This window comes from Melanotaenia boesemani, chromosome 17, assembly GCF_017639745.1.
Source record: "Melanotaenia boesemani isolate fMelBoe1 chromosome 17, fMelBoe1.pri, whole genome shotgun sequence".
Lineage (NCBI taxonomy): Eukaryota > Metazoa > Chordata > Actinopteri > Atheriniformes > Melanotaeniidae > Melanotaenia > Melanotaenia boesemani.
In genome coordinates this window covers 33,060,369-33,075,368 of record NC_055698.1, presented here as the reverse complement: position 1 = coordinate 33,075,368, position 15,000 = coordinate 33,060,369, and the positions used below count along the sequence as shown (strand labels likewise).

The 15,000-nt window shown below is 45.7% G+C and overlaps 3 protein-coding genes across 3 annotated transcripts in view; 2 read left to right on the top strand and 1 right to left on the bottom strand.

Moving 5' to 3' along the window:
• Positions 1 to 499: 499 nt before the first annotated feature.
• Positions 500 to 15,000, bottom strand: part of srsf4 (serine and arginine rich splicing factor 4) — a 26,339-nt gene continuing 11,838 nt past the window's right edge. Inside the window, exons 7-8 of the mRNA XM_042012007.1 lie at positions 11,193 to 11,200; positions 500 to 512 (exon numbers count right to left, since the gene is read on the bottom strand). The gene's annotated coding sequence lies outside the window, so the exon portion shown is untranslated. The remainder of the gene's footprint in view (positions 513 to 11,192; positions 11,201 to 15,000) is intronic.
• smim13 (small integral membrane protein 13) lies at positions 2,796 to 5,772 on the top strand. The gene is made up of 2 exons (XM_042012010.1): positions 2,796 to 3,244; positions 5,044 to 5,772. The coding sequence occupies exons 1-2, from the start codon at positions 3,169 to 3,171 to the stop codon at positions 5,253 to 5,255; spliced, it is 288 nt and encodes a 95-aa protein (XP_041867944.1). The 5' UTR covers positions 2,796 to 3,168; the 3' UTR covers positions 5,256 to 5,772.
• The window catches only part of msto1 (misato mitochondrial distribution and morphology regulator 1), a 7,481-nt gene continuing 917 nt past the window's right edge, over positions 8,437 to 15,000 (top strand). Inside the window, exons 1-13 of the mRNA XM_042012004.1 lie at positions 8,437 to 8,664; positions 9,410 to 9,539; positions 10,142 to 10,211; positions 10,284 to 10,359; positions 10,429 to 10,486; positions 10,562 to 10,715; positions 12,330 to 12,444; positions 12,560 to 12,694; positions 12,773 to 12,925; positions 13,011 to 13,142; positions 13,212 to 13,396; positions 14,692 to 14,796; positions 14,871 to 14,983. Coding sequence (XP_041867938.1) covers positions 8,581 to 8,664; positions 9,410 to 9,539; positions 10,142 to 10,211; positions 10,284 to 10,359; positions 10,429 to 10,486; positions 10,562 to 10,715; positions 12,330 to 12,444; positions 12,560 to 12,694; positions 12,773 to 12,925; positions 13,011 to 13,142; positions 13,212 to 13,396; positions 14,692 to 14,796; positions 14,871 to 14,983 — 1,510 coding nt within the window. The 5' untranslated portion in view covers positions 8,437 to 8,580. The remainder of the gene's footprint in view (positions 8,665 to 9,409; positions 9,540 to 10,141; positions 10,212 to 10,283; positions 10,360 to 10,428; positions 10,487 to 10,561; positions 10,716 to 12,329; positions 12,445 to 12,559; positions 12,695 to 12,772; positions 12,926 to 13,010; positions 13,143 to 13,211; positions 13,397 to 14,691; positions 14,797 to 14,870; positions 14,984 to 15,000) is intronic.

The following is a 15,000-nucleotide window of genomic DNA, read 5'->3' as shown; positions in this document are numbered from 1 at the left end:
TTGTGCAAACACAACACAGAGCTAAAATTCAGCTGCAGCTATTGTTTGAAAATGGTGGCTGGTCTCGTTTCCGTCCACAGCTTGTTAGTGGACACTGACTCGGACTGCTGTCGTGAGTCTGAATAAAATGATTTTACATCTGAACTGTCAGGATTTGCTTGTTTGTTTTTCAGATTTGCAGCAGACATTAAGATAACTGGAGGTTTTGCATAGACGCAGTTCAGAAACAGAACAGGTGGTCTGATGGAGAAAAGTGATTCTAAACCACATTTGTGGTGTGACTGAACATTTTCCTCAAGTCTGACTGCATCTTTGGCACTTTGAGTTGTGAAATGTTCCCGTGTTTGTTTTGGAAAAACTTCTCCAAACAGGTGGAGGTGTGGACGCTGCAGGGCGTCCACTGAGCCTGCAGGGAGGAACATGCAAACCGTTCAGCTCACATTGTTCAAATGCCATGATGTAGCTTGACTTATGGCCTGCTGGAGGCGTTAATATGCAAATACGGTGGTGGCGTCGCAACAAGGAACTTAAGTCAAGACACGTCCAACAAATGAGGCAGAAAACTTGAGACAAAACTTTGTCTGACTTTTGTCTTTTACACCACCTGCTGGACCGACTGGAAGCCAGTAAACTTGGTTCTCCAGTCCTGCTTCAGGACAAGCGTACCTCATTAAACACATTTTAATAAAAGGGGTAAAGATTAGTTATAGATGACATCTGTTTCCGTAATCCTAAACACAATTTTTCAAAAGCTTTATTGATAGGAAATTAAGGAACGATGAAGCTGTCAAACATTGTATTAAAGCATATTCCGATCAGTGTAGAAGTGCAGGTATAATGGAGTATAAAATTAAATGGAACAAACATACATATCCCATAATGATTAATCAAAGGTTTTAAAAATAAAAATAAATAAAATAAATTTGTATGCGGCAGACTAACAAAAGACCAGCACCAGCAGAAGTAACAGGTTCGAAGGAGTTTCATGCTGAATAAAAACGAGACTCGCGTGTAGAGATGAGTGGTGCAGAACCGGATGTCAAATATGGCAGCAGCACAGCGAGCAGAGGCGGAGCCAGAAAGGAGGGAAACAGGTAAGTTCCAGCAGGTGGCTGAGCAGACAGGAGAACGTCAGCTGTGGAGTAAAACCAGGAACTGCTGCTGTGGGGTGAAGCCAGGGGTCAACTGAAGCCCGATAGAGCGACCAGGGACGGATCTCTGATGCACAGTCCAGATCCTGAATCCAGAGAATTTTCCAGGTCCGGAAGTCAAAGCAGACAATAAACAAAATGTTCTCAAAGCAAAGGTCAAGGGTCAAATACGTCTTTTCAAGGGAAACCTGGCCAAGAAGGCAGCAGCATAATTACATTAAAACAATAAACATGTCAATTTACAATAAACTTTCACACAGACAAGGCTTGTGCAGGGATTTCACCAGAGCTTTAAACTCATTCACTGTAACAAGGACTTTAAATTGAACTTCAGATTGTAATTTATTCTGAGTGCTGGAAGCATCAATGGTTTCATGCCCTGTCCAGTTCGTATTTTGGGGACAACAAACGGCAGCGCATCCACAGAGCGGAGATTGGGACGTCCTTGTTTCCGTGCTAAAAGACAAGACAAAGAGGATGGAATGATACCCAGAATGGTTTTGTAAATGAACACATACCAATAACTGAGACGTCGAGCACATAAAGACGTCCAGTTAACCTCACAGTAGAGCAGTGGATCCCAACCTGGGGTCCGGGACCACCCAGTAATGCTGTATGTTGTTCATTTAACTTTGACTTTATTAAAGGACAGGACTCAACCAGAACACAACATTATTTATGGTGGGAATCTCACTTTTGAAAGCCTAAAATGAAGCATGGTTTCAGTACAGGGTGGAGCAGGGGGTCCATGGCATGAAGGGGTCCCTGAGGAAAAAAGGTTGGGAACCACTGGAACAGAGCATACAGTGGGGAGTAAATGCCCCATGGTACACACTATCTAGCATGAGGAGACAATGAGCAGAAGCATTCACATACAACACATCTGCATCAGCAACAACAGACAATCCATCAGTTTCTGTTTCACATGAAAAGCAAGATTTGTTTCTTTGGTAAAATCCTGATAAAGTTTCAGCTTTTATAACATACTGAATGTGCTCTTTAAAAGACAAATGGTCATCAGTTAAAAATCCCAAGTATTTAAAGGCAGAAACCAACTCAATGTCGACAATTTCTTGTTAACTTTTTCTCTATCAAATGCTAGTTGTAAATACTGGAAGGCCTCAGCAGGCGTGGCTGCTGTCCAGTAAATAGTGAATAATAATGGGCCATGCAATATATCCATGCTAACAGCTATAGCAATATTAGTAATTATGTATTGTCAGAATGATACTAATACTACTAACAATAACAACTACAAAAACAATAGATGACACTCATGACAATAATAATAATAATAATAATAATAATAATAATAATAAGTACTATTATTATATCGTTTATCATAGAACAAAGCTCTATATAGATTTATATAGTAATCTAAATTGGCTTTATTAGAGCCAACACTTATGTCCATCATAACAAAACTATTACTAGCATATTATAATAATTAAAATAAGAATGAACATTAGTAATAATCCTATTAAGCAAAATTAGTAAAAAAAAATGTGATATGTGACATATTTGTAGCATGCGCAGGCAGCAGACTACAAGTAGGAAAAGCAGAAGGTAAAAGAAAGACAGCGGTGAAATGAAAATGAACTACATTACCCACAATGCTCAGAAAGCTGCGCAGCCTCAGTTTGAGTCTACCTCATGACGCTGGTGTTGTGCTAACCCGGTTACAGCGCTGCTCCGTGTCGTCCAACGGCGTCAGAAAGTCCATGTCGTAGTGATGTAGCGCTAAGCAGAGGGACATCAGCCTGCTGTGACCGGTTACCGCCCGTCCATGTTCCTGTCCTCCGGCCTGAGGACCGTGTGTGAAGCCGCCGCGGCTCCGTTTTGTCCAACAGCTAAGCTAGCTTGCAGGCTAGCCCCTCGCTAGCTGGTGTGAGTCTGCAATGTGCCGCAGTCTGTGTTTGTCGTCTCGGCAAGCTGTCTAACCCGCTGCCCGCCGGCTAACCCAGCCAGCCACCGAGCAGTGTTAACGGTGCAGGAGAGAGGACACACCGCCGCTGACATGTGGCAGACCGTCGCCCTCGCGCTGCTGGTCTTGGTGGCCACGCTCGTCTGCGTGCTGCTCTTCACGCTGTTTGGTGAGTTTTAAGAAGTTCACGAGTCACTAACACGACTCAGAACCCGCTGACTGAGCCCAGCTGGAGCTGTCTGTCAGGGTCAGGCCTGAGTCTAATCAGCAAACAGCTGAGTCAGCGCGAGACGCTGCAGCCGCAAACCGTGACACCCTTTAAAACGTCGAACTGCTCCTTTAAAACGACCCAAGCCGAAATAAACGTGTTCACTCCCACCTCCCCAAGACAGCAGCTTTTCTACATATTTTAAGACTAATGTGATTGTTGTGAACATCAAGTACATTTTAGCTGGTGAGGCTGCAGGTGTGTGACCCTGAAGCAGGTTAAACATTAAATTATGCAACTTCAAAATATGAAGAACGTCATATATTTTAACGTGAAGTCATGTTTAAACTATTTGTGGACTAAGTAAAAACGTAAATAGGTTAACATGTCAGTGTGTAAGGTCAGCGAGTCCAGGCTGTATTTTATTAAGCGTGTTTCAGATAAACAGTCCTTCCTCTGAGATGCTGCTCATCAGGAAAATCCCTGAGCCGAGAGGCCCCTGACAAAGAGCCTCTCATTATCAGCCCTCCCAACTCCACAAGCTTCCAGGAACAGTGACATCATTTTTATACTGGTTTCCATTGATGTTCCCCAGCAAACACGCTGAAGGGAAGTCACATCCTCATGATACTCAAGGAAAATCAGCGACTTTGGTTTGAGGCCAACGAACAGTTTGGTTTTATTCATTTGTCTGATTGAAGATTTGATCATTTCTTTGTTCAACTTTAAGAAGCTGCTCAGACGTCTGCAGCAAACAATAATTTATTCATTTCGGACATTTTAAATGTAATATAGCCAATGACATAGTGACTTGCCTATAATGTAATAACGTTTAGTTAATAATGTAAGAAGTTATTAAGCTGTGGTTGGCTTATTGCCCTGGCATGAAAAAATCCTTTCAAAGTGTAATAACTGTAGCTGATAGTGTAACAGTGCTTCAGTCATACTGCACTTCTCAGACATACACCACTTTTTTACAGTTTTGCTCAGGTATGATGACATAATTGTCAAATTATTACATCACAGAGTAGGTCCCCATAATTTACGCCTCATAAAATGGTTGTAAAACATGGAATTTGTTTGGTAAATGTGATGTATATTTAACCCTTTAGCTGATCTACAGAAGTTTTCCAGCATTTCTATCCCGTCCAGGAGGTTTACAATCCAGCCACTAAATGTAGTTTTATTCAGAGACTCTATCTGGTAAATCCACAATGATCCATGATAACAGCATTATTTATCACATTTCACCATAACAAGAAGATCCAGACGGATCCTCCTGTTTGCAGATTACCTCCACTTTTTATCTCCTGGATAAAAAAAAACATCCCATAAGGAACGCTCCACCACAGAAGAAGAGCTGGAGATGAGTTTAAAGACAGCGGGACAGAGCTGTGTGTCCCAGACTCCTCATCAGAGGACGAGGACCTGACTGAAAACCACCTGGCTATCTCTGCTAAAACCAGCCTGTGACCACATGTTGATTCATGTTTTTCTGGGGGTTTCAGTCGCCTGCAGTTACTTTACCTCAGCAGCATCTGTGGTGATGCTTCCACCTCCGATGTTTAGGCTTTACTTTCAAACCACGATGGTTTACACTGAGTTTGGATTAACAGAGAAATGATCTGTTATTTTTGGGTTTGTCCTTTTCCAGCAGAAAATCCAAAAAGACCCTCTGAGCTTAAGAGGTCAACTGTTTCTCTGATCTGGCTAACAGGATCTGGTTTACTGACGTTAAATAAATGTTTCCTCCTCCTCAGGTTGGTACGTGGTCTGGCAGCTCTTCCTGTCAAAGTTCAAGTTCCTGCGTGAGCTGATCGGGGACGCCGGGACCCCGCAGGCCGAAACTCAACCGTCCCAAACCAAGAGCGAACGGCCGGCCAACACCACCACGTGGAACCGGAGCCGCACCGCACGCCAAAGACTCGCCTCTCCGGAGGCCGCTGATCACATGACACCCTCTTCTCGCTGAAGCCACACTACACCATGATTTGGACACTTTAGACAGCCTTCCTCCTCCTCGCCGGGACACTTTAAACTGACCAGGCAGAGCTCCTGGCTGGAAGGGAAAAGCCATCATCATACGTTACTGTCCGCTGCTTCTGTTAGACGACCACGCTGCTTCCTGCCGACTCCCCGTCACCTTTCAGCAGTAGTCGGAGCCAAGAGAAAATCTCCGTCAGGCTCTCGTTCTTTCTAACGTCAAACTGAGTGCAATGAAAAGAAAGTCCTGATGCTCGTCCTCGAGCCGAGCTTCGTTCCGCTTCCCACTTCTCCGTTTTTATGGATTTCTACCTAAAGATGGAGGAGACGGATTCAGGACAAAGACTGACGCTGTAGAGCGGTTCTCCGTGCCGCCCGCTGAACTGCTTCCACTGATGGTCACATGACCGGTTCTGTGTCCGGCCGAAGCCGACCCGGTCCAGTCTGCCACTTTTTATCACCATGCCTTCAGTGGAGCTTTAACTTCGAATAAATAACCTCAGAAACAAACTGGTCTGGTTTTACTGCCACCGAGTCCTCCAAACTCTTCTTCTTTGGTCTTCCAAGAAGATGATCTGAGATGAATCTAAGAAGGTCTGTTTCTCCCGCTGGAGAAATAAATCTTAAACATCTTTCATTGTACAAAACATTATTACACAAGTAATTGTTTTAATACGTCTTTAATGTTGCTGTTGTTTAAACTTTCAGCTAAACTGTGTTTTCAGGGCAGATTGAACAATCGTTTTGGTGGTTCATGTAAAAGCTGAATAACTTGATCTGCTGCGAGTTGTTGGTCGAAATAACTAACATGATAAAAGTGTAAAAATAACTTTAATAAAAAAAAGATCAAATTTAACCAAAGAATTTACACCAGTTCACATAAAACATGGAGTTTAAAGAACAGTTCACTGATTTATAAACCTCATCCATGTGTTGTCCTCAGTAGAAGAAACAACACGTCAGATAGTAAAACGGAGACGTTTCACCATGTGATGAAAATATGAGCTGATAGTCAATCTGATGAAAAAAGTTAGAAACAGGAGCAACAAAAGGCTGGAAAAGTACCTGGTACAAACCAGAAACACCTGGAGGAGCATTAGACAACTAACCAGGTTACCTGGTAACAGGTCAGTAACATGACTGGTATAAAAGGAGCATTTCAGAGAGGCAGAGTCTCTCAGATGGAAAGATGGACAGAGCTTCACCAATCTGAGACAAACTGGATCTAAAACTGGAACAATTTCAGAAAAATGTTCCTCAGACTTTGAAGATCCTCCATCTACAGTGTAGAACATCATAAGATTCAGAGAATCAGAAGGAATCTCTGTGTGCAGGGGACAAGGCTGGATGCTGGTGATCTGCATTAAAAACAGACATGATTCTCTACTGGAAACCACTGCATGGACTCAGGAAGTCTTCCAGAAACCACTGTCTGTGAACACAGTTCACCCTGAAACCCACAAATGCAGGTTAAAGCTCCATCATGCAGAGAAGAAGCCAGATATGAACAGGATCCAGAACCAGCTTCTTCCATCTTCTCTGGTCCAAAGCTCATTTAAAATGGTCTGAGGCAAAGTGGAAACCTGGATGAAGATGTGAACTAGTTTGTGGAAAGCATGGACGGCGTGTCCTGCAGACTTTTTCCAGATGTGTTGCTGCATCAGATTCACTCTCAGCTTGTGTTTTCATCACATGGTGAAACGTCTCCGTTTCATCCTCTGACATGTTGTTCATCTTCTACTGGGGATAAAATATATTTTATTCGATCTGCAAATCATTCCATTCTCTTCACACATGGCTGCATCCACACCCAGCAGCTGCAGCGGTGGTCAGCCAGATCCTGTTATCGGTGTTCTCCAGGTGGATCGGGGTGGAGAAGGCTTCCTCCGTAGACCGTTCTCCGTTAGTGAACCGCCACGAGTCAGATTGGTTGATGTGTTTCATCACCAGCTGCGTGGAACACGGTAACTGGGCGGTCATGGGTGATGGGGTAAAACAGCATCACCTGGTCATGACCCTGTCTGATCATTTCTTCACCTCTCAGTTTACTTTTCTACACAGAGGCTGAGAAGAAATGTTGTTACAGTAGATGTTTACCGAACAATAAATTCAGCTTTATTTTCTACAATCCAGCAGCCGTCTGAGTTCTACTCCTTCACACATCGGTCATCGATGAAAATCCACGATATCCTTCCCACTACTGATGTCTCGTGATCTCCAGCAGCTGTAGAGCCGTCTGTAGAAGCTGCTTTCTGATTGGACCATTTCTGTCCTGGACAGCTCTGAGTTCACCACAATAACAGCTTCATCTAAACCTTGTGTCTTTCCAACCTCCCCTTTATGGCTAAAAGTCCCGAAAAACTCTTTTCAACTCAACTTTGTTCCCACATGAGCAGAAATAATCTGTTTGAAGCGTTTCAGTCAGCATTTAGAGCTCGTGGCAGCCCAGAGAGAGACCTGGTGACGGTTACCGATGATCTTCTCATGGCCTCAGATGAAGGACTTCCATCTGAACTGCTCCTGGCTGGATCTCAGGATGTTAGCCAGAATATTCTGTTTCAGATACTTGAACGTATAAAGAAACAGCATGAGGACGGTTTAATTACAGTTTTCCTCTGGGATTGATCACGTATGTTTCAGTTAAGTCATTTATATTCCAGATTTTTCTTGTAAACGATGAGTCTTCACACAGCAGACTGACTCATGGGAGTCCCTCCCTCCAGGTTTTGTACTTTGACCATTATTTCTGTTTAGCTTCTTCAAACTATTATTAACTCCCAGGAATTAGGCAATATTATTTTAAGATATATTTTTAGATTATTTAAATTTTCAATGAAAAAAAATTTATAGTTAAATTTGGATCTATTTAAATTTCCATTAATTTTTTTATTGAACCATCTTTTTTATTTGTATTTTGTATTTATTTGTATATATTTGTATATATATATATATAGTTTTGCATTATTCTATTGGATTTTTCTGTGTAATTTATTTGTACATTAATGTATTATGTATGTATTTATTTTTTCTTGTTTTACATTGAACTAATTTAATCTTTTTTTCGCCTTTGTTTTGTCCTATGTGTGTTAAATTGCTCGCAGAATCGCACGTGACTCGATGGCACGGTGAACCCAAACTACCCTTCTAACTGCATCCACTCAACCAATCACATTCCGTTGTACTACTTCTCTCAGCCAATAGAAAGCAGTCATTGCCCCTCTAGCGCGTTCAGGTTTGTTGCTGCTAACAACACGTTCATCATGTCAGAGTTTGTGGATTTTATGATTTTCTCCTGAGTTTTGAGTCCCGTCACGATGAGTAGTGTCTGCAGAGAGGTCATCACTCTGCAGCTGGGACATTATTCCAACTTCGTGGGGACCCACTGGTGGAATTTACAGGTGAGAAGCACGTTAGGGCTAAAGCTAATCTGTCTAGCGGAGGATAGCTTCACGTGAGTTGTCAAACTGGAGAAACTGCTGCTGGGAGCGGCAGAGTTCACCCTCATTTTAACAGCATTGATGATGATCGTTGTGATGAACGAGTCACACTTGAGTCCGAATGTGAAGCGACTTGCTGATGCTAAAGATGCTAAAGAGGCTAAAACTGCTAATGTTCATGACAAAGCCTGAGGGGGAGATCCCAAAGAGTCATCTTAAACAAGTCATTATGAAGTTGGCTTCTGATTAGGCACAAACAAACAAAAAAGCCATTTCACTAAATAGTTTTTGTGCTTTCAGACAACCCTGAAAGAGATCCAGATGAGCAGAAATGGAAGAAAGTTTGCAGCGTGTCCGTCTGAAGATGCTTTAAATCTTAGGCTCTTCATTACCAGCAGCCACTAAGACACATTTGTTCCCATTGCTTTAGTTTTATGAGCCTAAAACCTTTGAAACCAAGTCCCAAAATCTGCTGCTTGGCCAAATATATATATATATATATATATATATATATATATATATATATATATATATACATATACTGTGATTAGACCACGCCTTGTGCATCCCATCAGGTTTTATCCAGGTCCCATGGTTTTGTCATGCATGGTTTCAGCACCGGGGCTTGGGGGGTCCACGGCTGTCTGGTGACATTTGGGGCGTTTCCCACGCAAACAGCTGAACGGAGACGTCTGTCTGGTTGCAGGATGCGGGTTTATGCTACGATCCCGAGTCGCCTCCAGGTGAGATCCAGAGTGATGTCATGTTTCGTGAAGGCCAGACTCTGGGCGGACACGTCACCTACACGCCACGACTCATCGCCATGGACCTGAAAGGTACCAGAACCTTTTTTCCTGTTCACCTGTCGGTTCAGGTGTGTCCCCCGTGTTTGGTTTGTTGAGCAGAATCTAAACATTCGGCCTGAGGACTGAAACCGGCCCACCGGAGGGTCCAGTCTGGCCGCTGATAAATGTGAAAATAACATGGACGGTATTAATGTAGTATTGTAATAAAAGTAACTGTAATCTATTAATAAAAGTAACCTTCCAGACTCAATAGCTATGACTCAGTTAGTATGACGGGGTGAGTCGGTAGATAAATATTTAAATAAGAATATATTAAAAATGTAAAATATTTGTATGTACGAAGTGTAAAAAGTTTCTAAAATTCATTTTAAAAATCATGAAATTTTATTTTAAAATATTTCAATAAAACAGATTTAAGAAATTCATTAAAAATGAAGAAATTTCTCAGATCTGGTTCGTTTGTTTTCTGCTGAATTTTCAGGTTTATAATATTTTCTTAAAGGACCGTTCATCTGGATAATTGTACTTCTAGTTTCTGGGTTATTTTCTTGGTCCGACCCACTGATGAGTTCGACCCCCTGATTTAAAGGCTCTGTTATTGAGATGTTGTCTTGTTTCCTCTGCCTGGACAGGAAGTCTTCGTACTCTACGACAGGAAGGGAGTCTGTACGATGCAGGAAAAGACACCTCAGCCATCAGCTGGTAAACAGCATCTCTGTAGCTGCTCTCTGGACCTCAGTGTAGTTCTGGTTTTAAAACCTACTTTATTTTCAGGGAGGGAAGCCTCGTGATGCACAGGGAGAGTCCTCCAGCCAAGAACTCCTTCCTGGAAGATCTGGACAAGCTCGACGTGAGTATCTAAAGTGGGAATAAAACCAAGATGAAGCCGGTTCATTTTCATCTTGACTTCTGTCTCCAGACGGGGGAGATACTTGCAGAAGCAGATTTTTCTTCCGAGTCGCAGCCTCACCACGCAGGTAAGGAACCATGGATCAGACTCTCTGAGCTGAAGAAGTCTGAGATCCTGTGTGAAACTGGAAATCTCCCACCAGCAGGTGCAGTGAGCGTGGACACGGTGAACAGCCACCTGGCTCGGGTCCAGAAGGGCTACAAGCTGGAGGGGAGTGTGAAGGTGTGGTCCGACTTCCTGAGGATCCACCTGCACCCCCGCACCATCTCCGTCATCCACCAGTACAACCATGACGGGTACAGAGTCTGACACACCACCGGGGTTTGGTTTGGGTCCAGTTCGCTCCAGCAGGTGGCAGCAGTTGGTCTGTTTCTGTTGCAACAAGTTAAATGTGCTAAATATGCTAATGAGATGCTAATTAGATGCAAATATAAACACATTAAGAGTTTAATAACAATAAAATCTGTTTTAATGTCTCAATAACATTCACTTCTATAAAATCAGTTGAGCTTTATTTATACAGCATCTGTTCACAACAAAGTCATCTGAAGTCACTTTTAGAAAGTCCGGTTCAGTCCGGTCTGTTATGGTCCAGTTAACATAAATCCATCATGTGATCCACATCAGATCCAGTTTGTAATAACTGTGTTCATATAAACAGTGACCAAGCTAAGGAAGCCACCGGATTGGATCAGATCCTCTCTGTGATTCAGTCCTCTGTCAGGGTCAGAACCAGGAAGGACGACCATCTTCTTGGACCGGTTGGGGTGGAGGGGACAGGAAAGAGGGTCAACCAGCTACAGAACTCAGATCCAGGGATTCCTGCTGAGAAAGAAGAAGAAAAACACAAAGTAATGCCAACAACGTCAGATGTTTCTACATGGAGAGTAAAGAGAGCAGAGAGGAGCCCGGTGCATCATGGGACGTCCCCCAGCAGAGAGGAGCCCGGTGCATCGCGGGACGTCCCCCAGCAGAGAGGAGCCCGGTGCATCATGGGACGTCCCCCAGCAGAGAGGAGCCCGGTGCATCGCGGGACGTCCCCCAGCAGAGAGGAGCCCGGTGCATCGCGGGACGTCCCCCAGCAGAGAGGAGCCCGGTGCATCGCGGGACGTCCCCCAGCAGAGAGGAGCCCGGTGCATCATGGGACGTCCCCCAGCAGAGAGGAGCCCGGTGCATCGCGGGACGTCCCCCAGCAGAGAGGAGCCCGGTGCATCATGGGACGTCCCCCAGCAGAGAGGAGCCCGGTGCATCGCGGGACGTCCCCCAGCAGAGAGGAGCCCGGTGCATCGCGGGACGTCCCCCAGCAGCCTCGGCCTCTAGCAGCAGGACTAAAGGATGGATCAGGATCACCGAGCCAGTCCTGCAATTAGGAAGGAAAGTTTGAAGATGATCTGAAGGTAGCGAGGAGGTCTGAAACCTGAAGCCGAACTGGGAGCTGGTTCCACAGAGAGGGGTCTAACTGAAGGTTCTGCTTCCTGTTATAGTTTAAGAACCTCCAGTAACCACCAGTAAAGCTTCAATCTGAGTAAATCTTCGATGGGAAAATCTGGAAGTGAGATCTTTAAGATCCCTGAGAGTTTTATATGAAGATCGACCTAAAATCTTAAAACACAACATCATCTGACAAGAAAACATCTGGTTCAAATATTTGTTATTCAGGAAAGAAAGACAAAGTCTTAGCAGCATAGTGTGTTTGGAGCATCAGAATATTCCAGCACCGATACTGAAGAAATAAAATATCCTCGTGGGCCGCGGTCCTGCAGGTTTTAAATGTTTCCTGCTGCAGTTTCTCATGGTTTTAGGGACATTTGATCATTAGAACCAAACTAAATTAATCTGATAGAATCCTGATGGTCTCAGTGATCCTGCAGAGAAAACTGGACCAGGTCTCAGTTCTGTTTCTCCTACAGGGAGGCGCACCGTCTGGAGGCCTTTGGACAGGGAGAGTCTCTCCTGCAGGGGGCGCTGCTGGAGGAGCTGGAGGACAAGCTTCACTTCTATGTGGAGGAGTGCGATTATCTTCAGGTAACCTCGCTCTCCTCCTCTTCCTCCTGTTCTTCCTCATCCTACTCGTCTGTGGATGTGTCTGGTTTCAGGGTTTCCAGGTCCTCCTCTCTGATGTCTCTGGTTCTGGTTTCAGGGTTTCCAGGTCCTCTGCGACCTGGCTGATGGATTCTCTGGTCTAGGTTCGAAGCTCACAGAGATGCTGCAGGACTCGTATGGGGGGCGGGGCCTCCTGACCTGGGGTCTGGCCCCCGTCAGCCATCCTGATTCGGTGAGTGATCCTCTGGCCGGTTTCTCTCCGGTTTCTAGAACACAGTTTCTGAAAGGAGTTTCCTCTCTGCTGACCCAGACTCCGGTCAAGGACCTGTACCACCTCCTGAACTGGACTCTGGGGACGGTCCACATGGCTGCCAACAGTTCTCTCTTCTGCCCGCTGACCCTGCGTGGAGGACTGGGCCGGCGGCCCGGTTCCCCTCCGGCGTTCAGACACCTGTCCTACGATGTGAGTTCTGTTCACACCTGGATGGTTCCCTGGTCTATCTGAACCTGTATGTAGACCTCATCCTGGTTTTTGTCCCCATCCTCAGCCCTCGCTGTGGTACCACTCCAGCTCGGTCCTGGCTCTGGCCCTGGATGCCGTCACGGTGCCGTACCGGCTGAGGACCAACGGCGTCCCCATGTGGCAGGTGGCGGACACACTGGCCGTGTCGGGCAGGAAGGTTGGTGCCCTCAGATCCTCCTGGATCCAGGATCTTCTGAGCTCCCAGTAACTCAGCTTTAACCTGCAGGTCGTGGCCACTTATGGTGCCGTCCCGTTTCCCATGATGCACGGTACCTCTCTGCCTGAAGCCCTGAGTGCCTGCGCTGATGCGTTGCCATGGAAACCTCTGTCGGCCTGCCGTGAATCGGGCGGCGGCCGGTGCTACGGACAGTGGGCCACGCTGAAGGGCTTCGAAGGGCAGAAACTCATCAGGTCCCGAATTCTGACAAAGAAACCGTTCACCCAGAAGTTGTTCAAATTTAACTTCATTAAATAAAAGAAAATGTTTTATATGTTTTAGGGCTGCACGGTGGTTAGCACCGCAGCCCCATCAGGAAGGTCGCTGGTTCGATCCTCTGCTGGGGGGAGGCTGGAACTCCCACCATCTAAAGACTTAACTGGTCACTCTAAATCCTCCCTAGTGGTACCTTGTCTGTGTTGGCCCTGGAATGGACTGGTTACCTGTCCAGGTGGACCTGCCTCTCACCTGCTAATGGCTGGAATAGAATCCTGCTTCCCCGCGACCCTTAATTAGATTAAGTGCTAGAAAAAATAAATAAATGGAAAATATTTTATAATTAAATTATAACTGCAATGGATGGATAGATGGGTGGAGGTGGATGGATGGATGGAGGTGGATGGATGGGTGGATAGATAGATGGGTGGATGATAGGTGGAGATGGATGGATGGATAGATGGGTGGGTGGGTGGATGGAGGTGGATGATGGATGGATGGATAGATGGGTGGATGATGGGTGGAGGTGGATGGATGGATGGATAGATGGGTGGATGATGGATGGAGGTGGATGGATGGGTGGATGATGGATGGATGGATAGATGGGTGGGTGGGTGGATGATGGGCGGAGGTGGATGGATGGGTGGATGATGGGTGGAGGTGGATGGATGGATGGATAGATGGGTGGATGATGGATGGAGGTGGATGGATGGGTGGATGATGGATGGATGGATAGATAGATGGGTGGATGATAGGTGGAGATGGATGGATGGATAGATGGGTGGGTGGGTGGATGGAGGTGGATGATGGATGGATGGATAGATGGGTGGATGATGGGTGGAGGTGGATGGATGGATGGATAGATGGGTGGATGATGGATGGAGGTGGATGGATGGGTGGATGATGGATGGATGGATAGATGGGTGGGTGGGTGGATGATGGGTGGAGGTGGATGGATGGGTGGATGATGGGTGGAGGTGGATGGATGGATGGATAGATGGGTGGATGATGGATGGAGGTGGATGGATGGGTGGATGATGGATGGATGGATAGATGGGTGGATGATAGGTGGAGATGGATGGATGGATAGATGGGTGGGTGGGTGGATGATGGGTGGAGGTGGGTATATAATGTATGTTCTGTGGTCTGGTGGTAAAATATTCGGGACGTCTTCTAGAGCAAAGCGGGGATTTTCTGCGATGTTCTCCTGAACGTTTCCATCTGTCTGTTTTTTTCCTGAAACTGTCCCTGAACTCATCTTCCTCTTCACCAGCCGTCTGTCTCCGGGGATCAAACCACCGACTCCTTTGCATGGGCTCCACAGCGGCGAGGACGTCCTGGCCACCTACATCAGATCCTTCTACCAGTCATCTCCTCTGTGAGTCTCTGCGGATCAGCTAATGTCTTCAGGTGTGTGTGTTGATCTTCATCGTGTCTTCCTCGCTGTCTCAGGGCTGTCCAGCTGGTGTCCAGTCCCTGTAAGGTGACCCCGCCCTTCCCTCAGATCTTCCACCCCTCTCTCGGCCCTCGGGGCTTCCTGCAGAGCCCACTGCCACCGCCCGGCTGTGAGTCTTCTATCTAC

What these genes read in the sequence shown, in the direction of transcription:
- smim13 (XM_042012010.1), top strand. Translation starts at nt 3,169, where the DNA reads ATGTGGCAGACCGTCGCCCTCGCGCTGCTGGTCTTGGTGGCCACGCTC. An exon ending in GCTGCTCTTCACGCTGTTTG is followed by an intron (nt 3,245 to 5,043) that starts GTGAGTTTTAAG and finishes CCTCCTCCTCAG; the next exon opens with GTTGGTACGTGGTCTGGCAG.